Source organism: Anser brachyrhynchus, assembly GCF_964034855.1.
Source record: "Anser brachyrhynchus genome assembly, chromosome: 17".
In the NCBI taxonomy this organism is placed as follows: domain Eukaryota; kingdom Metazoa; phylum Chordata; class Aves; order Anseriformes; family Anatidae; genus Anser; species Anser brachyrhynchus.
In genome coordinates, this window is record NC_137710.1 from 4,483,989 (window position 1) to 4,505,283 (window position 21,295).

General features: G+C 40.6%; 1 protein-coding gene and 1 long non-coding RNA gene across 7 annotated transcripts in view; one reads left to right on the top strand and one right to left on the bottom strand.

Moving 5' to 3' along the window:
- The window catches only part of TMEM132B (transmembrane protein 132B), a 254,325-nt gene that overhangs the window by 210,056 nt on the left and 22,974 nt on the right, over positions 1-21,295 (top strand). For all 5 annotated transcript variants that reach the window (XM_080560176.1, XM_080560175.1, XM_080560174.1 and 2 more), the window contains one exon: positions 403-546. In XM_080560176.1, the coding sequence (XP_080416302.1) occupies positions 403-546 (144 nt within the window). The remainder of the gene's footprint in view (positions 1-402; positions 547-21,295) is intronic.
- LOC308179671 overlaps positions 9,436-21,295 on the bottom strand; it is a 272,263-nt gene continuing 260,403 nt past the window's right edge. For both annotated transcript variants that reach the window (XR_013940473.1, XR_013940474.1), the window contains one exon: positions 9,436-20,502. This is a non-coding gene — a long non-coding RNA (uncharacterized lncRNA). The remainder of the gene's footprint in view (positions 20,503-21,295) is intronic.

The following is a 21,295-nucleotide window of genomic DNA, read 5'->3' on the forward strand; positions in this document are numbered from 1 at the left end:
AACCACTGCCACGGTTTGGGACATAAGGGTGCGATGAGGTGCTGCCACTCTCTGGAGATGGTGCTTGAAAAGTGCTGTGGTTCTGCCACTCTGCAGGTGTGTCTTCACGCGTAATTGTGTGATGGATTTCATTTCCACAGCATCCAAACCTGTGAATTGGCTCCAAAAGAGTAAATCGGTATGTCTGTCAAAACCAGAACTTGGTGGTCCAGACACAACTTCTAGCTTAAGAAATTGTTATACCACTGCTTGCAGGGAGCTCACAGGGTATGTGCAAGGAACCGTTGCTCCCTGTCCCTGTCCCTCTCTGAGGAAGGGTTTTGGTTCTGTGGTCTGACCCCTGCAGCTTTCTTATGGTTTTTGCTTTTCTAATGCCCATCCTTTAATTGTGTGTGCATACAGGACACGGAAGTCCTTAACACGGCCATCCTGACGGGCAAAACAGTGTCTGTTCCAGTCAAGGTCGTTGCTGTGCAGGAGGATGGGTCGGTGGTTGATGTTTCAGAGTCCACTGAGTGCAAATCGGCTGATGAAGATGTCGTAAAGGTAAGGCACCCACAAGAGGTGGGCATGAGGAAAATGTGAGTTTTCTCCCTTGTCTTCACCACCAGCACCACCATATTGGGTCCTAGCCTGCATTCTGGATTTAACGTGGACTGGTTGTTTTATACAATCCTAGCTGTTTCTGCAGTGGTAGGTGTTTCCATTGTGCAATAAGGAATTTGGTTTCCAGAGGTTATGCAGGGTTAGCACATTTCTACAGACTGATGTGGAGCCGTTTGTGCTGATGTCCATACGGTGTGGCAGTGGGCCAGGGATGCTGAGAGAGCAGTCCTTGTCCTTCTTCGCTGGCCAGCAGGTGCTAATGAGAAAGAACGTGACTTTTGATACATCCCACATGGGAGAAGTCAACTCGCCACACAGGGACCTTTATTCTTGTGTGGCTTTTCTGCATCCATTATTAAATAGTAATAACACAGTATATTGTTATAGTGTACAGCAAAGCAGTACATGCTTCTGACTGCATCACCTACTTTCCACTCAGGAGTCTCTTACAAGTACTGAACTTTACCAAAATCTGGAGGAGCATGACAGAGAATAGAAAATAACAAAGATATTGCAAAAATCCTTAAAACAAAAGCTGTGAACTGTTAAACATTTTTTTAATATAATGTGTTCAGCTGGTTTTCATTGCACAGCACTGAGATGAAAACAGCTTTAACTTTATCAAGACATTGACTGTATGACTTCTGACACATTGCATGGCTTTCAGCTTTTAGCTCATTATTTTTAGGCATAGAAGAGGTACTTTTGAACATCTTTAGTAGATTTATTTGATTTATTATGTGGTTTGAGGCTGTTTTTTGTTGTTTTAAATGAACATCGGAATTGAGTACAATGGCTTCTATATAGGGTTGTTTTCCTGTATTCTCTATGAACTTCTTTGGGTTGTCCTAGAAAGATGATTTCTTTGTCTCAATTCCAGGAAAATACAGTATATTATATAAAAATGCTGTAAAAATGGGATAGTATACTCATCCTTTTTTACATATAGTAATCCTATAACCTGTAGATCTTATTATAAACTCTGGAGCTCTGAAAAAACAAGTTCCTCATATTCTGTCTGCTAACTGTGTCATGTCTGAATGTATCCCAGGCCTGACCCAGTCCCTTTTATAACTACTTTTAAAAGGTCTCTTCAGGTTGCATTTGAAACCCACATCCTATACCTGTGTACTTTTTTTTACTATTTAGTTTGTACTATTTTTACTATTTAGTTTGTACTATTTTTATTTTTTTATTTTTATTTAGTTTGTACTATTTTTACCTATCAATGTAACCTCTTTCTAGATAAGACTGCAGAGGTCCTAACAGATAGCTTGTATTTGTCAGATAATTTTTCGTGTTCTGTGTCTGGCTAAAGAAATGCACATAGCAAAGCTGTCATTTATTTTGAAGACCATATGCTGGAATGAAAAATTCACCTTCTTACTTTTGACAACTCTGAATGAGCTTGTTACTGATATTTAAATACTCTAAAACAAACATCTCATTGCATTTTATTTCCAACAACAAAGAAATTCCTTTGCAGTTAAAGTGCTTACAGAGCAACTGTACATTTCATAGAGATATCCTTTTTCTGAGACTCTCAGATGAGAGATGACATCCACTTGATCCTAAGTAGCTATAGGAAAGACATGATAGGTTTGGGCAAAAGTCTTGGTCAGACAACCTCTGCTTGCTTCCAAGTTTTTTCATGAATGTTTTTATCTCTGTTTATCTTGAAGGCAAATTATTCATAAATAAGATTCAAGTGATTGAGAAGAGGCACGTGTGCAGTTGAATCCTCAGGGACAGAGTGATGCCTAGCACTTCTCAGACCTTAAAACATTTTGCAAAGGAAATCAGTGTAATAATCCCTTTTCGTGAAAGTGACTGTTCCAACGTTTGCCCTTGGCCAGTGATGTGGAAGAGGTTTCTTGAATCTCTACCCTGAGCTCCAGCTTCTCTATTTTATGTTATATATTAGATGGGGAAAGAAAAATCACATTTTGTTTTTCTGGTAACCAAATTTCCTTGAGAGCTCTTACCAGAAAGGACATGAATGAATATCTTTGTTTATGACTAATTTAATTGTCATAGAAGCAGTTTCTTTTGATAAATTTTGCTGTTGGTTTTTTTTTTTTTTTTGCTATTTACTGTACAGCTCTTCGTATCTGATTAGTGGCTATTATTTATCAGTTTACAACGAAGTGCTCCTATTATAAACTCAAGCACCAAGTTATATATCATCAGTATATTATTGCTCAGACTGTCTTTTCTTTTCTTTGTACTTCAGAAAACCAGATACCGATCTAAAAGATTGTGTATGTGGACTTTTGTTTCTATTAATTGGATTTCTAGTATTTCTAGGACTTGCTATAGTTAGAGAATGCTAGACTGAACCAGATACAAAAAGGTCAGGAAAAGGACTCCCCTTCCTCTTCCACTAATAAAATTAGTATCTGCACATGTTAGGGAGATGTTGCATTTCAAAACACTGCTTGTTTAAAGTCCATTTAGTTCAATCAGCAGTTGTCCATATGGATGTCCTGTCAAAGCTGGGTATGAAGTTGTTATGGTTCCTGAATTTAAGAGGTCCACTGAAGCTTGCAGCTAAATAAAACTTGACATGACCTCTTTGAGCAGAGACAAGATTACCAGTTGCATTTGTGGATTTATGCACTTCAAGAAAGCAAAGCTCTTGCCCTTTGACCATCTTCCTTTCTTGCTTTTTTCAAGATGGGTTGTATTTCTAGGTGGAAGTAGACCTGTTCCAAAGCACCTTCAAGTTGATGTGGGTCCTCCCCCTTTCAATGATTTGGGGAGAGCAGACCAAAACACTAGGCAAAATTCTGCACAGGTTTTACAAGATTTGCACTGTATTTTCCCTCACCCCCCTTCCCTTATTTTTTTTTTAGTGGCCAAGTTGGGTGTAAATCTGGTCATCATTTGACTACTCTGTAAAATTATTTGCGCATCAAATCACTGACAGAAGAGTGCCTCTGGGACTCTTTCCCAGACCTGATATCCAAGGCTATTGGCTTAATGCATGAAAACAAGAGGTCTGAGTGTGGTCTTCACTGAGTTCAACTTGCCCCATCCTGGTGATAGAAAGGGTTTCAAAATGGGAGTAATATTATTTTTGTGAAAATTACAACACCGTTATAATGGATTTTAGTCACAAATTACTGAGAGGTACTCTCAGACTGAATGCTATTCAGGCATAATTTTTAACTGGAAATACATGTATTGGTTGCAAGATTGAATCCATAACAATTAATTAGCCGAGTTAAAATTTAGTACAAGCTTTATGTGCCTGTATTTTTTCATAAAAATGCATATTTCCTTTACAAGCCCCTTTGGTAAACTCACTATTGACTTTGCTTCCAGATTTGTGTTGCCTTTTCTACATACGTTGTACTGCTAAACCCTCTAATAAGGGTTGTCAGGCATTTTGGATGTAATTGCCTTATCTTGAGCTTCTTTTCACTGTTAATTCTGCCTTTATTGTTTCTTTTGTAATTGGAGAGATATTCATATTCTTTTGGGCAGAACAGAGTGTTGCATTCTTAACCTTTTATTTCTGTTTAATAGCTAATGATTTAATAGACAATTAATGAAACAGTTCTTTGATCACTGCTCTAACACCATTATTTTCAATTAAGACACAATGAACTGAATCTAGCTTAAATAGAAACAGACTTTGGCCCAGGCTATTATGTATTTATACAAAATGTGCTTATCTGGGCAGCTACCTAGGTATCACATTGATAAAAATACTACTCAGAGATGGTCAAACAGATAGATGCTGAGTGATTTATTAGTAGACAAAAGATGTGAATCCATCCTGTCCAAAGCCATATATCTCCTCCGCATAACACTTTAATAGCTTCCCAGAAAGAGAGTATTTCAGTCCTTATTTTTCAAAGCCTACATAATTAGTGGTAAATATAGTGAAACACACTCATTACGTCTTGACCTTGCATTTTCCAATCTTATTGTGACTTGATCCTCAGCGGAGTTGACCAGATCAGCTTGTTCAGTTGGACTGCCATCCCTGGTCCCTACAGTTGCTGCTCCCTACAGTTTGACACAGGTCATAATGCTACCAACCATTTTACCTTGAAATGGCTTTAAAAATGTAAAAAACATTTTAAAAATTTTAGATGGAAATATTGCTCTGAGTCAGAGAAACTCTGATGTTTATTCCGTCATTGAAAAGGGATGTTTAATGTTTTTGGCATTTGAAAGAAAAGATTGCCTTTATGATTAAGGCACGGAAATGCTTCTCAGCATTAATTTCCATATCTTTTGCTGATTTCCTGTGTAACTGTGGGAAGTCAGTCATTCCTTTTGGAATCTCACTTCCTTATCTGCAAACAAGGCTGAGAAAACATCTTTTGCCAGCCTCAGCTTGCCTTATGTAATTTTTCAAGCTACTGTCGACAAAATCCTTATCTCCACAAATCCCATTAACTTCAGTGGTCTTCTGCCATGGACCCTCCTGAAGGACTTCTCCCCAGGAGTCCTGCTTTTCCTGCAAACCAGAGCTAAACAGGGTGGTGAAGCTGGAAGGAAAGAAGTGATGGCAACTTGACAAATTTATGCACAAGTTACTCAGCTACTCTGGTGGTGGGTAAAACACTGAGAGATAAAGGAGCTGTAGCATGGTAGGATGTGCCTTTTCTATATGTGTGCTGAACCATGGGGCCTCGGTCTTCACAGGTGGGGAAGAAAAGGATTAAAGCAGTTGTATCATGGCAGAGACCTTCTTTGCCCATCCATCTTATAAGCACTGCTGAAGTTTTGCTGGCCTGTTAAAGCGGGTTTTGCTTGCTCTCCATCAGTCTTTGGGTCACAGTTCGAGGGAAGTCAAGTTAGACCAATGGCAGTGGTGGAGTGACGACCTTGAGATGGTTGTATTGCAGAGGGAAGTCTAACCTGAGGGGCCCTGGCACTGTCAATCTTTACAGCTTCTTAGATGCTCCAGGTAAGGTTCATGCATTACTTTGTCCTCCCTATGGAAGTGTCTTTAAAAGCCTGAACCGTAGTAATTTCACATGAAGAAAAATTCCGAAAACATTTTAGTTACGTGGTAGTCATAAACATCACCCACAAAGCAGCATCAAGTGAGAAAATTATAATGAGGACAGCTTCTTAGTCCAAATGTTTATCTCAGTAGTGTACAAATGAAAGAGAGACAGCTGCCCAATTAATTCATTCTTAGATTAGTCATATTTTCATGTTCTTTGCAAGTTACGCAGAAATTGACTGGTGGTACAAATTAATGTCTGCAGTAATTCAAATGGCTTCCATGGAGTTACACCACGGACTAATTTAGCCTAATTTTTTGTAACAGAAAAGGCTCTCAGCTGAACAGAAGGGAGCCAGAGGGCCTCATCCTCCTCATTTCTGCCCACATGTGAAGTGCAGTAGAAACAGGCTGAATGTGCCCAGGCAGAGGCATACATTAAAAACAATGGTGCTGCAGTAATATACCATGAACTCTTCTGTGCAAGAATGCACTTTTCTTGTCAGCTTGCTAGAGGAAAGCATTTCAGTGAATTATTTTTCACCTTTTCATAATTTCCTGTCTAATTATAATGAAAGTCAAATTCAAACCATTCCTACCCCCTACTTTTCTAACACAAACCTTATCTTGAACTCTCCATAATTAATGTTAAAACAATAGAAGACCTAATTTTGCTAGCAGCAGCCAGCTAGGTTTTATCTAATATGCTGTAAAAATGGTGTAGGAAAGGCAGGAAAGGTAATAATAGCTGAACCAGATTAAATCTGTGGAAGGTTCTTCCCTCTTACAGACAAAAGCAGACGAGCGACTGAGGACCTTATTCAACAGCTGTGGGCACACTGATCTCTAATGCCAGCACAGTAGCTGCTACAAGGGACTCCAAAACAAACAAACAAGCAAACAAACAAAGATAGGGAGGGATACTGCAGTTCTGTAATTTAGATGATACTGAATTCTGGGAACACTTCCCTGCTGCAGACCCACAGCACGTTCTTAGGACAACTCAGAGCAAGAAGCACCTGCTTGCGGCTGTTTATGCAATGGTTTATGCAGGAGATCTGCAAACAAAGGCAGTGCTTGTCATTTGCAAGTTCTGCAGCTGCTTCACCATTAAAGTATGTGATCGAGAATGAAATGTACATAAAGTGGAGCTGATCTTGTTTCTCCATCCATCATATTTTTGAGTGCCTATCACTTCATTACCTGAGAGCTTGATTTTGTGGACGCTTGCTCAGAAATTAGCTTACTCTAGGAGTTCAAACTCTTTCTGGGAGCAGTGAAAATACTCTCTACTCGTTTATATGATGGATTTACTTTGGTGCCAGTTGGTTTATTACACAATTCATTTTGAGCTAGATCTTATTTTTTAAGTGATTTTTTTTCCTCTATGCTGCTGAGTGGTTCAAGATTGACAGACCTGGAGGCTTAACCACTCTATCTTACCCCAGGGCTGGGGACAGGTTGGGGCTGCAGCAGGCAGCTGCTCAGCTAGAAACCTTTTGAAGTGCAAATGTTTAATTTGGTGAGTCCATCTCCTTGCCCAAGCAGTCCTTTTAATCTCACCTGATTAGTGCCAGTGAATCAGTATCATCAGCTCCATGAAATCAGCTGGTAACAACCTCAAGTCACTGTCAGCTTCATTTCCATCCATCTTTGAGAGCTGGGAGGTGATGGACTCTGCAGTCCATTACAAATCCTCTGAAATAATGACTCCCCCTGATGCCTGGCACAGGGAAGATGCTTACGGCAGCAAAGTGTTCCTCAGCTGAACAGAAGGATTATTTAGGAGGATCCTGCCTGGGACCCAGGAGTCCTGGTTTACCTCTCTGCTGTGCTCCAGACCTCCTCTGTGAAGCTGCTGGTCTGTCTCAGTTGTGCCAGAGGGATGATGAGGATACAGCTGTCTCAGTAGGATTTACTGGCAAGAAACTCGTTAGAGATCTTGTCTTTGATACCTGCGGACAGGTATACCTAAGTTAGAGCAATAATTAGAGATCATTGAGTTGCTTGAAATGCATTAAACTTGTAATTAGATCTTCTGGTTTCTTGTTATTTTGGCCAGAAAACACCCCCTTTGCCCCTATACAAAGTTCATCTTTATTAGTCATAAAAGAGAGGCAGGAGAGTATGGCAGCTCTCTCTGCAATATGTCGACTGTTGAGTTAAGGATTTTGCTTTTTGTTGAAATATCAGAGGTTCTGACATTCAGGTCACCAGATTCTGCTAATTAGTTTCAGAGCCAGACAAAGCATGATCAGAAAAGAAAAGCATAGCCATTTACTGATATTAAGGATTTGTCTCAAAAAAACACCCTTGTTACACAGCAACAGGTTGAAATCTATAGTGTTTTGTGAATGTGCCAAGCTAAAACTTCGCGTTTAGAATCATATTTGCACACAAAACAGTTCCATGTATAGCAATAAGGATGCCAGTGAGGCAGTCTCACAAAATCACATATTGAAGAATTAATATTCTGTACACAGTACGCATTGTACACAGCTTATAGCAAAATATATGTGTGTATTTTCCTGAAGTTATTTTTAAACACACACAGTCTTCAAAGCCAGCTTGAGAAAACAGTGTTTTGTCTGGGAGAGGATCCGTTAAGAACAGACCATACCGACATGTGCAATTACACAGATTTCGGCAGAGATGCTTATGGTGTCTTCCAAGGGACCAGCTGCTGCTTCAGAGGAAGAAAACAATTCTATGGCTTAGCATTTGGCTGCTCGGAGAGCAGAAATGCAAAGGGCATGGATCCCAGTCCTGGGAAACAGTCATTAGCCTGAACTGCGATATTGCTTAGGATAAACTCTGAATATTTTATACTCTTAGTATGCACATAGTAAACAGCTCAGTCCAGGCTCAGCAAAAGCAAATGTAGCAATAAGTAACTGTTGTTGGGAGAAAATGATGAACTTCGGGAAGCACTCCCTTGAGATACATAATAGGAGTTGAGGATGGAGATGATGAGCCTGACACACCACCATCATTCTGAAGTGCACTTAATTTATTTGACTTAGAAGCACCTACCTTTGACAGTAACCAACTCCCTTCCTCATCTTTGGAAGAAGGCAGTCTTGTTCTTGGTATATTTTTAATTATTAATATTTTTGCATTTTGATCGTACAGAATTGGAAACCAGAATGAGAACTATTTTGGTTTCCTTTATAGAAACAGCAACAGGACAAGAAATACAAGTAGCTAGACAGCTGTGTACCTTTGTGCATAAGGATTGGGGCATATCTGTGATTTTGAGGGGAATGAGGAAAATCCAGCCATAAAGAACAGCAGCTAAATACTGGGTTAATGAGTTGGACAAGTCATTAAATAAGGATGAAAGAACAAAATGAAGTTATAAATGGTACTTTTTTCCATTTGCATAAGGTACAGGGAATGGAAGATTCTTGGTGGGGTGTTGCTTTTGTCCTCTTCCAGCTTTGTTACAGGCTGTACTTGAGCATGCCTATCAGATTCGGTGGTTTAAAACTTCAAATTTGTTCAATTGGAAATAGAAACTAAATTCATTGCCTCTCCATTTCAGAGCTCCTCAGTGGGGCATATTTGGAATTCTGTGGTGCTTGGCTGCAGATTTAAGCAGCTTTCCACTGAATTCAGCGTGAAAATGGATCACTGGTTTGATGATAATCAAAATTTTACTCCTTTGATGACTTTATCTTGAGGAAAAGCATTGGAAGTGGTAGTGACTCTAGAGCAAGCAAGCATATTGACCGTGTATTCCTCTTAACATAGTCAGTGGTCAAACAGCCTCCAGTGTTGGCACTGATAGCACTGTACCCTGGAAGACAAACCTGTAGACTGTACCCTGGAAGAGGAACCTCGGTCACCTTAGTACTTTGTTCCAGACACTCCTGTTCTGTTTTTGCTCCCATAATAATCGTGCAAATAGTCCCATTTACTGAGAGTAGGGACTACTCCTGTGAGAAGTGTTGCAGGACGTGGCCTTCACACGTTGTAAAAATGCATTTTAGCAGCACGTAGCCAGCAGCTAACAGACCTGGCAGCTCCGTCAAAGGGAGTTCCAGCCTGCTTCTGCTGGAGAGCCCTATGGTGTCCTGCGGCTGTCCTCCGTCCTGCGCTGCTGAATAAACCTCCCTTAAACAGGAATGCAGATCAGAAATCTGTCATGAGCCAGAAAAAAGGATGTATTGTAATAAATGGAGGAACAGTGAGCAGAGACATGAACTCTTGCGAGTGTCAAGAAAAGGCTGTTAAATACATGTATACCTTATTGAAGAAGATGGGGGCATTTATTTGAGTTGAATGCATTTATTGTTTGTGGAGTACTGACAATGTACTCAACACTGTATAAAAGTGGTGTGGAAACAGCGCCTACCCTACAGATCTCACAGCTGAATAAGAGTTACACAGGGCTTGCCACAATATAGACGTTCTGGGAGGTAATCCTTTATTGAGTTACTTGTACAAATATCCAGAGCAGCTTAGCAGTGAGGAGGGGAATGACATTACCCAGGGAACAGAGAATGGAGATTGCCCAGCAGAACTGCCAGCAAGGGAGAGTTCTCTGTTGAGCTGCATTGTCAGAAATGATGAGTTCCTAGCAGGAAATGCTATCTACTATTTATATGCTGTATTTATTTGCACTTTTCTGATTCCTGCTTCTGAGATTACTGTCTGGATTAAATTTGCAACCCCTCCCCATTGACTCTTAGGTTTCCTCCTGAAAAAATAAGAGAAAATCCTTGAGACACACAATTCTTCCTTAGATCTCTTACACTCAACATTATCCACTGCAGAGCAAAATTAATGTATGCCCTTCCTTATTGTTTTCCTTCCTAATTCATTTCTTTCTATAGAGGCTCAGCAAGCACCAATTTTCCAAGTGAGTTTTTAATCGCCTGAGCCCAGCATGATTACTGTCTTCCAATCTAGTTGCCATTTGATGCAATCAGCATTTCAGAATACAATGATTTTTTCTTCCCCAAACCTGAATGCTATATGGCCAGCTGATACCACTTGGCCTCAAAGGAACATAAAATACTGATAGAGCTGCGTGAAAGAACATAACCTTTGATTGTGAGGTCTCCCCTAGCCAAGTGCACCAAGGTGACGTGAAACAGTTTCTTTCCAGAAATGGTGTAATATGGGGCACAAAGAAATTTATTATTCCAATACTAAGCACATAGGCTGGGGAGGCAGGGAGGGAAGACAGGAGGAGGACAGACTGGCAGCATGCTGAAGTATTTCTCACTGCTGGAATGTTTGCTTTGAAAGGGCCTTTCAAGAGTATACGTTGCCAGGGGAGATTTTCTTTCCATGTCTTTTATTGCCACCCCACAAATCAAAGATTTCAATACACCAGTACTGGAAAACTGCAGGCTTAAATAGTGCCTGCCATGCAGAACCTGTAGTCTTTTAGCTTTCCCCAACCTGTAGTGAGTTTAGCATGAAGGATTATCAGGGTAAAATGAGAAAATCCTTCCATGGACTAAATTACTTATTGTTGTGCTTTTACACACATTTTGTGCATTATAAATGCCAACGCAATGTTTGCAAAATCACTGAGTAATGATCAGGACCAGAGTACCCCAGGCAAGGTCAAAGTAACACATGCAAAGAAAGGACAGAAGGGAACCGGTGGCTGCAGGCAGGGCGCTGTGCTGTGCTGGGAGCAGGCTGCCCAGAGCTGGGTCTCCTCCTTCCAGCCTGTCCCGTGGCAGCTCCTGGTGAGCTGCCCGTGGAGGCCCTGGGATGCCTTTGCCCTTTTATGCACCATAACCCTGGGAGGAAACAACACCGGTACCGTGTTGTACTGTGGCGAGAGTGCTGTAACAGCCCGCGCTGTTACGGTGGAGAGCTGAGGAGCTGCTGGGAGGCTTCTCTTTGTGCTGTGCGTTGCATAAGGCAAATGCCCATAACCTGTGCATGTTTCCCAGCACTCTGCGGATGCCATGCAGCTCTAACTATTTAGGTTACAGCGTGTTTGTTTTTTACAATGTTGGTGGTGAGTATGGTTGTCTAAAGTCTAGTAGACAGCCATTTGCTAGGACCTTCTGTTCTTAGCAAACTTGACAATGTGGCTTGTTTAACTGCCTTATGTTATTACTGATATTTTCATCTTCTGTAACTAATTTTGCCGAGCAAAAATGTATTATTGCCAACTTGGATCTCCTTAATTCTTGTAAGAAAATGCCTCTAGCTTCAGCCCATTTGAATAATACACAGATGGTTTTGTACAGGATCATGACTTCTTTGAGAAGGTTGCTGACATTGTGTGAGTGTCTGTGGAGCTAGGCTGGGAAGGGATCCTATTTGGTGAGACTGAAGAGATTCTGAAGAAGGCTGCCATTGCCTGTCTTTCAAATAATTGTTTTTCTGTCTGTCACTGGGAGTTCAGAAGGAGTCACAGCAAGCTCATGGAAAAGCCTGAGGTGCCTGAAAATGAACGTGATACTAAACAAAGAAGGCTAGGATGCGATTGAAAGAGAAGAGAACTAAGGAAAAGAAATATAAAGTACCTTGAAAAGCAGAAACGTAACCAGAGCAGCTCATCCCTTCTAGGCTCTCCAGCACAGTGCAGGACATGCACTGCCCGACCCCTTTGGGCAGCCCCAGCCACTGTGCACGGGCTTTCTAGGAAGGCACAGCAGATCCCAGTGCTGTCTAGGTGTCATCACTGAGTTGGCTTTTTGTCCTGGTTTCAGCTAAGATAGAATTAATTCTTTTCCTAGTGGCTGGTATGATGCTGTGTTTCAGATCTGGGATGAGAATAATACTAATAACACACCAGGGCTGTAGTTGTTGCTGAGCAGTGCTCACGCAGAGCCCAGGACTTCAGCTTCTGCTGCCCTGCCAGCAAGGAGGCCAGGGGGTACACAAGGAGCCTTTACCTTGGAGGGGACAGAACCAGGACAGCTGGTCCAGAGTGGCTGAAGGGATGTCCCATGCCCGATGGCATCATGCTGAACAGTAAAACTAGTGATTTATCCAGGAAGGGGCTGCTGCTTGGGGATCGGCTTGGCATCAGTCAGTGGGTGCTGAGCAGTTGCGTTTGCATCACTTGTTTTTTTTAGTCTTTTTTTGTTGTTGTTTTTGTTTGTTTGTTTATTTATTTATTTATTTCCTTTCTTATCAAACTGTACTTGTCTCAACCCACAAGTTCTTGCATTTTTACCTTTTTTCAATTCTCTCCCCCATCCCACTGGGGGGAGCGAGCGAACAGCTGCGTTGTGCTGAGCTGCCTGCCAGCTTAAACCACACAACCTTTTTTACCCCATGAGAAATGAACCCTTTGCACCAAACCTTTTCCATGGCTTCTGAAGACTCTGACAGCACCTTGCAGATACTATAAAGTGTGTAAGATGTAAGCCTCAAAGCGCAGACGTTTTCTACATAGCATGCCTCCTGAGCAGCACAGGGGACCAGAAGTATGTTTTAGTTATTCTAGTTTGAATAAAATCTTTGCTGAATGATCCCCTTGAATAGAGATGCATAGGTGGAAATGAAGTAGACTATAGATTGGGAAGGCAGATTATATCTGCACAAGAATGGCCCTTAATGTTGAATCAATAAGTGTAGATACCTGGCATTGGGCATGCGGTCACTAAAAACTGGTGACCTACGGCCAGTCCACATTAGGTAACGAGGAAGGCAGCAAACTGTAGAAAAGCAAACAGCTTACTAACACTGAAAAAGCGCTCTTTCAAGTTAAATCAATAGGACGACATCTATGACCTGCAAAAAACATGAGACTTTAATAGACTTATTTCAGTAAACAGAATCTAATATCTTTGGTAGCCACAAGATGACTTAGGAGATGCCTGCTGCAGGAGGATGTTGTGTTATAAAGGTGAAATTACTGGCAAGCAGAAATAATTTCCTGTAAACTCATGCACTCTCCCCTCCGTGAAAGTTTAAAGCATTTACATATAAGCACCATGTCAGTGGTGATAACCTTTGTGTCCTTTTTCATGTCATCCTTTAGCAAACAGTAAATAAAGTGGACGTATGCTATTCCCCAGTACCTGCTGCTCTGGCCAAAGTGATTTGAGTGGACAGACTCTTGTGGCTTTGTCAAAGACCAGTGCACGTCCAGGGCCGTGTTCTCTCTGACATGTCTGCAGGCACCAAGCCGGGACGTTGGAAGCAGCGCTGGGCAAAGGTCAGAGGAACATCGTGACTCTGCCCTCCTGCTGCTCAGGGGCAGAAGACATCCTGTAGCAAGACGGGAGGTTGGGAAGAGCTTTCCAGTGCACTAAAAGCTCAAGAATGTATATTTAAAGATGGCTTTGTGATAATTCTTCCTTAGGTGTTGAAAGTTCCTCAGACAACAGGGGGAGAAACCTTCCTTGTGGCTGTGTCCCACTGGATCTCATCTTCTGTGTAGGTGTAGCAAGCCCTCTGGCACTGACTCGGAGTGTAGCAGCTCTTAAATGTCTGCAAAGGGTAATCTCAGGCACACATCAGCAACATAAATTAAGAGGATGTGGGGACCTCACTCGCTTATACCCCTTTTGAAAGTCTTCAGGCCAGGTGAATAAAATAGATAGGGGAAGCCACATAGCTATAAGTTGTAAGAGGGACAAAAACGAAAGAAGAGCTGAAAAATGACTGAAAGAGCTGAAAGGGAAGAATATGAAAGCTATCAGAGACTAAGGTGAATGGACAGAAAAAGTGTATAGTTATTTGCAGCAGGTGTAGTTAAAATCCCAAACAAAACCTCACTAAGCCCTCCTTTGCCAACAGAAGTGGGAGATCAATGCAAGAAAGTCTTTGAAGTTTTTAGGCTGAAATAGGAAATGAAGCCACAGAGGAGGCGATGACAGCTATCCTATAGCAGCGTCCAACGTGTGCTTGCAGCACGAACGCTGCAAAAAAACGTCCATGTGATGCTGGCTGAGAAGCCAGTATTAAGAAAACTCCAAGATCAGGGAATAAGAGAGGGAACATGAGTTTCTAAAAAAAATTCAAGGCAAAATAATCTAGAAAGTCTTCAGTGGTGTTTTCACAAAGATTATAAAACCCCAGTATAACACCTGTTACCTCGTGCAGTGCGTGCCAGGGACACAATATCAGTTGCATGGGATTTCTGTTCTGTTCGGGCAGAAATGTGACAGTCATAGCACTGGATTACTTTGTCTCTATTTAATTTTGTCTCTCTGTTTAATAGGAATGGGGAAGGAAGTGTCTTCAGAGAACAATAGCACAAAAGAAAAAATTTGCATTAATTAAAAATGAAATCAGTAGTTCACATTAATTTTTAGCCTTTTTTTTTTTTTTTTTTTTGTAGCTATAGCAAGCTAGGAGAGGAAAGGAAGATAAGGACCTAGGATTTCAAGGGAAAGTAGTTTCTTTATTTGTGCATGGAATACCCCACATCTGATTGCACCTCTCTGGTGGTTCATCACAAGCCATAATATCCCCCTGAGTAAGCCTGTTTGGGATTGGCAGTGTGACCAAAATTCACATAAAATCTCTGCTAACTTTAAACTAACTAGTTTTGGTAGCAAACGTGGAAAGACTTCAGCTTGGGCTAACTGATTAGAGTCTGTAATATATGTAAAATGTAATATATCTTTACCAAAACCCAGGCTAACTAATGTACAGCTTGATCAAGTGCATTTGACAGAGTTGTAAACCTGCTGCACATTTGGATTACCCGGCTAATTTATTTTCATTTTGCTTTTCCTGTCTCTTTTGTTTTAGGAATTTTTAATGTAGCACCATTCTTAATGAATTTTTAACATAGAACCATTCTTAAGTACTAGCACATGGACTGGGACACCCAGGGCAGGACTGGAGGGGATGATGGAAAGGCGTCTTTATACCTTTACATCACTACAGCTCTGTTCCTCTGTAGCCAATTAATATTTTCTTCTCTTATCTTCCCTGTAATGTAGACACAGCCCCCTGTATCGTTACAATACTGTCTTCATTTAGAAAGTCCTTTTTGCTACACAATATACAATATAATATACAAGAATATAACATACAATATATAATATACAAAATATATAATTATATACATAATATATTGTAGCTCCAATACGGGCCTTACAGATACACAAAGATCCTCCCTCTGGAAATGTTTGCCTCATTTTTTTTTTTTTTAATATCGTTGCATAAAAATCGGGTTCAAAATAATTTTTGGACATATCTGAAGGCCTGTAATGTTGGCCTTGAGTGCATTCACATTTTTAAACTGTTCTTAATACCCACTAGAGATAACTATTTTTTTTTTTTTTTTTGGTAAAATTTAGTTTTTCACAGACTCATATGTCTCCAGGAATTTTCACATAAAGCACCAAATGTTTTGAATGGTGTGCTAAAATTACAGTTAGCAGAAGTGCAGTGTATGCAGTGCAATAAGATGTGTGATCTACCAATGTCTAGAAGTTTGACCCTCTTGTATGTGTGAGGAACTTGCACCATCTTTGTGTGTATAAATATATATATATATATATATAAACTTGCTTCTCTGAATTACATCCTGCTATTGTCTCTCAGCTTTTGCCACTTACTGTGTATGCACTCTGTCTCTTCATGCTGGTTTTCTGCGTTATCTTGTATTGGAGGCATAAAACAGTCTAGAAAGAGGGTAACTATATACTCCTATATGAGCAGAGAAGGAAGATAATTTCTAAGGTAAAGGCTCCTTGGCATTCTCTCCAAATAATTTTATTGAAGCACTTTGCTGAGTGAAAGCTGTTTAAGGGCTGTTTTTGTTGGCTCTGTTTGCTGAATGTCCCTTTTTCCTTATTTTTCCTAATCAATGAATTATTTGTTGCTCAGAGACTAAAAACTAGCAGGGAAACCTTATAAATATAGATGCACTAAAATAGGACCAAAGTTTCTTTTGCAAAATAAAAGTGTACTACTGTGCATTTAAAAGCTTCCTTCCTTTCCTTCCTTTCCTTCCTTCCTTCCTTCCTTCCTCCCTCCCTCCCTCCTTCATTTTATTTATTTATTTATTTATTTATGGTTTTCAAATGATTCTTTGGGATAAGAATGGTGTATCCTTTCATGACTAGTACAAGATTAAAGGCTGTATCAGTGTGGCTAACATTCATGATGTAACACATTACTTACTCTAAACACAGTAAGCCCACAAGCTTTATTACTTGGCTGTTTAGTCATCTTCTGGTGTTGTGGCTTCCCAGTAGCATCGCAGTTGCCATATATTCAAATTACATTCATAGGGAAGGGGCGCAGTTGTCTTTCAGTGTCAGGAACAGCACATAGGCTCTTCTTCCCTATGGAGTAGTTCAGGAGCAGCACGAGGACTTTGTATACGCTGGCTCTGCTGTGAAGACACTGCGGTGTTTCTGCCCAGCTGGGAGGGCTGAGTGGCCAGTGTCCTACATGAGGGCTCTACGCACTCAGCAGCCTTGAGCGTTTTGCACAGCGTTTGCAGCATCTATGGAATGTTTGTGGGAGATGGGGAAATTTGGAGGTGACTTGTATTCTCCAGGAACCTGAAGAAACCAGCAAAGGAGAGCTGGCAAGCTTCAAGTTATAACTGACCTGTAGATTATATATATATTTTTCTGAATAACACATTCTTTAGAAACCTTTATTACCCCTCCTAAAATTTGGAATTGAAAAAACTGAAGGATATGCAACACATGAAATTGAGTGAATACGCATGTAATTGTTTCTTTTTCTTTTACTTTCATGGAGCCTTAGATCTTAAATTTCAGTCACAGGGATTAGACCAATGCATCATGAACACCAAGTTTACTTAGTACACAGAAGATTACTTTTAAAGCCCATTATTTTACAAAGAACTTCAGTGGAACTGGAGTATGTTACATCTGCCTGAATATTCTCCCCTCTTACTTTTCTCAACAATGTGTAAATTATTCTGTCAGCCTATAACCCTATTTGTGTGAGTAATTCAAGTGAAAAAAAAAAAGAGAAAAAAACAGCTTATAGTTCCAACATATGTGTTAGTTTCACCTGATAAACAGTTTCTACAGAGCAGGTTCAGTGTTTGAAATTAAAATTGGTGCAAGAAAGAGCTGGCACCATATTGCTGGGGTTTCATCAGATAAACAACTCCTAATCCCTTCTGGGACACCAGCTGATGAATATGAAGCGCATGGATGTTTACTTAAACTATCAAGTGGTGGTAATGTCTAATCTACAGAAGTTTAAGGATCAAATACTTAAGCAAAACACACCTCATAAAAGCATGTGCTTAGACTTAGTGCTGGTGAGAGATCTCTTATCTCAGTGCAAAGAATGAAGATGTCTGTCTAGAGATAAGCATGCTAGTCTGGGAAGGATGTTAGCCCAGGAGAGCTACTGCATAGCTTGTCATCATGGTGACAAGACAAGCAGAAGCCAAGCTGACTTGCATACCAGACTGCTTAAGAAATGGCAGCTCAAGGAGCAAGAATGGGACTGGCACAATTTTGATCACAAATGGCCAAGGAAGCAAGAGATACTGCTCTGAGCTCTGGTCCATGTGTTACCATTATCAGCAAAAGTAGCGGTTGAATGACTAAAGAATGTTCCTGAAGTTTCTCCGAAACACAAACTGTGCTGAGATTTAAATGAGCTTGAACCACATGAGATGTGCATCTGCTCTCCTGCATCCTGGCAGTCGAAGTACTGCTCTATCAAGAGATAATTGCAGTTTGGCCAAACAACTTCAAGTATGAAGTACCAAAAAACTTGAGTGTCTCGCTGCCTCAAAATCTTCCCTGTTCCAAGCTTGTGTCACAGTTGGCTGTCATTGCATTACAATAGAAAGTGAAGGCCTTTAAAACTCCTGGTCTGAGGCCAGTAAATCAGTAGAAAATCCCTCATTTACTTTATGAGTGTTGGATCAACGCTAAAAGAGTCATGTGTTATCCCCTACAAGACACATCCCATTTTTCTTTCACACATCTAAGTAGAGCCCCATCTGGTTTCACAACTCAATGTAGAAATGTCTATGCTACGACCAGTAGCAACATAGCCACCACTATCTTTAAGTCATTGGTATCAAGCATCATTTCTTCATGTGCAGGGGAGCTGACATCCCTGATGGCCCAACCACTATTCAGGTACTGTGAACGAAGACTTACCAAAGACACCAACATCTTAATATGGCTGTTGATTTCACCTAATGTAGATGGTCTTTTTTTTCTTAACCTGCACAGGGCGATGCTAAATCACCGGGGAGAGCAGACACAGGAACTTTTAATTCTTACAGAATGCCTCAGCTTGATTTTTGTAGAAAAAGCATGGTTAAAAGCTCAGCTGATTAGCAAAGGATCTTTGTACATGGAGCATAAGACATTTTGGCAGGAACCATGTAATGCTATTAACTGCCCCCCCCCCCCCCAACCACTTCCAGCATTCAGTCTACATAATCAATAAGAACAAAATGCCAGAGCGTCTGCCCATCCTCACAGCTGCACGGCCACCGTGAATGCACCGCAGTTATTACTGAGCCTGAATTATATCAGGCCAAGTAACAGGCTGGAGTGTGAAAGCACACCCACCTTCTTTGGTCCACCCCTTTCAACCTGTGCACCCGCCAAACTTATCATCTCCAGCAGGAACGCCCCTGCACGGCATGCTGGAAAGTGAATGCGAGCAGCTGCTCTGCACCTGGGACCGAAATCCTGGCAGATCTCATGTGTTGTTTAATAATTTTGCATAGATCAACAGTTTTTGAATAGTGCACACTTCATTCAGTACAGCAGGTTTTAAAATTCTCATTGTACATTCATGGATCATTGCACCTTTTCTAAGGCACAGCAATTGTCACTATTGTTAAACCAAAATGTTAATGTCTTCTATGCTGTCCTTCCCTCTAGTTCAGAGCATTTCAATGGGTTAAAAGGTAAAAAACACTCTAAAACTTCAGATACCCATTGACATCATTAAAAGCTACACCTAGTCTCATTTGCCTCCTCCCTCAATATCCTGCTTCTCTTCACCAGTAGTGTTAAATAGTGACATCTACAGAGAAAATGAACTGAGGCTTCTTCAATAAAACAATAGGGTATCGCTAATTCTATTGTGCTAATTGCTGCTGCACTGGCATTAAAATGGTCTCATGTTGTCCATGTAGAGCTCTGTGCTTCTGTGCAACTGATAAACCCCTCCACAAGCCTATCACATTTTTCTGGTTGCTTAAAAACACAGCACTTCAGTTTATTATGCAGGTCTCCAAATCTTTGGCTTCCTGGACAAAGGATCTTCCTTTCAATCTTGCTTCCAACTCCTTATCATTATGTTTCAGACCAGAGTATAAATTACGGTTTGTATTTTGTACCAGTGCCATAAGCAGCCTTCAGAATAGGCCCAGTCTGGCAGCACAGTAATGGGTGTTACTATATTAACTGTAGCTGTGGTGCTGTTACCTGTGTGGCTCCTTGTAGCCATGGACATTGCTCTTAGGGGCCTTGAACTGGTTCTGTGACGGGCTGGGTGCTGAAGCACTTGTGTTCCCACAAACTCCTTACTTTAAAGCAAGTGGTTGTCAAATTGCAGCTCTCTCTCAGGAGAGAAACTTGAAGTCCAGACATGAGGTTTGGATCTGACACTTTAGTCCTTTAGAACAATACAATTGGAAAGAATTACCATGAGAAAATTTCAGTTTCAAAATGGCTTGGACTTCCCAATGGAAGTTCCTGCAGTTTTAGAAATCTCTACCTTGATCATCCTCCAGTTGAATCAATTGTATTGATGTTAGTGGTTGTAAGATTAAGACTTCAGGTAATTAAAAAAAAAGGAGCAAATGTATCTGAAAACAGTTGTCCCAAACGCAATATTCTTGTTGACAGATGACGTGACTGTTGTTACAGGATACCACAGTGCTGTGGGGGCTGGACAAATTGTCCTGCCCCAATCCATATTCCCCCAAACATCAAAAGATTAGGAGTACCTCCTGTTTCAGTGCAGAATGATCTGGTCTTCTTCTCAGTAAATGTTGCATTTTCAGACAACTGGAAATGAAAAACATGGGAAATACTTCAGGTCCATCTTGATATATTCCAGTTTTTACTTCTTCTCCAGTGAACTATGGTAGTAGGGAAAATCTTTCATTATAATGATATTGTAAGTATAGCTATTAGACTGCATTGAGTCATGCAGTTTGTATACTGTTTCTGTGTAACATTACTATTCACTGAAAAGGTGAAAAGCAAGCACATATCCAACATAAGGACTTGAGGAATAGCTGACTTAAATTCCTGCTATTGTTTCTGAGCAGAAAACAAACCTTATAACATATCTCAAGGGATTCCTATAGCCAACACGTATCTGAAACTACAGCATCTAACCAGAGAGCAGTACTGGGAGAACTGATTCACCAACAAAAACAAATTAATGTGAAAAGAATGTTTCAAAAATGACACTTTAAAGGCTATTCTGCACATGTCTAAAATTAAAAGGGAATAAAGCTTCTGTTTTTATTAGTTTCAATTTCAGCACCATTTGCCTTTCTTTACTCTGTATATTCTTAATCTACCGTTTGCCTTGAATTGCTTGGAGACATATCTGTAGACCCCAGTACACATAATTAGCTGGGATATGGGGAAGCAGAACTATTTGCTGAATTAACTGCATAGAAAAATCCCCGCTTGTGGAAGAAGTTGAAATAAAGGCTTCGCTAAGCCTTACAGGATGCATACAATGCTTTGATAACAACAATGCAAAAAACTTTCTTTTTACTGTACACTAAATAACATGTCTTGACATAACATACAATTACAGCCAAACAAGGTCTGACATTTTCTG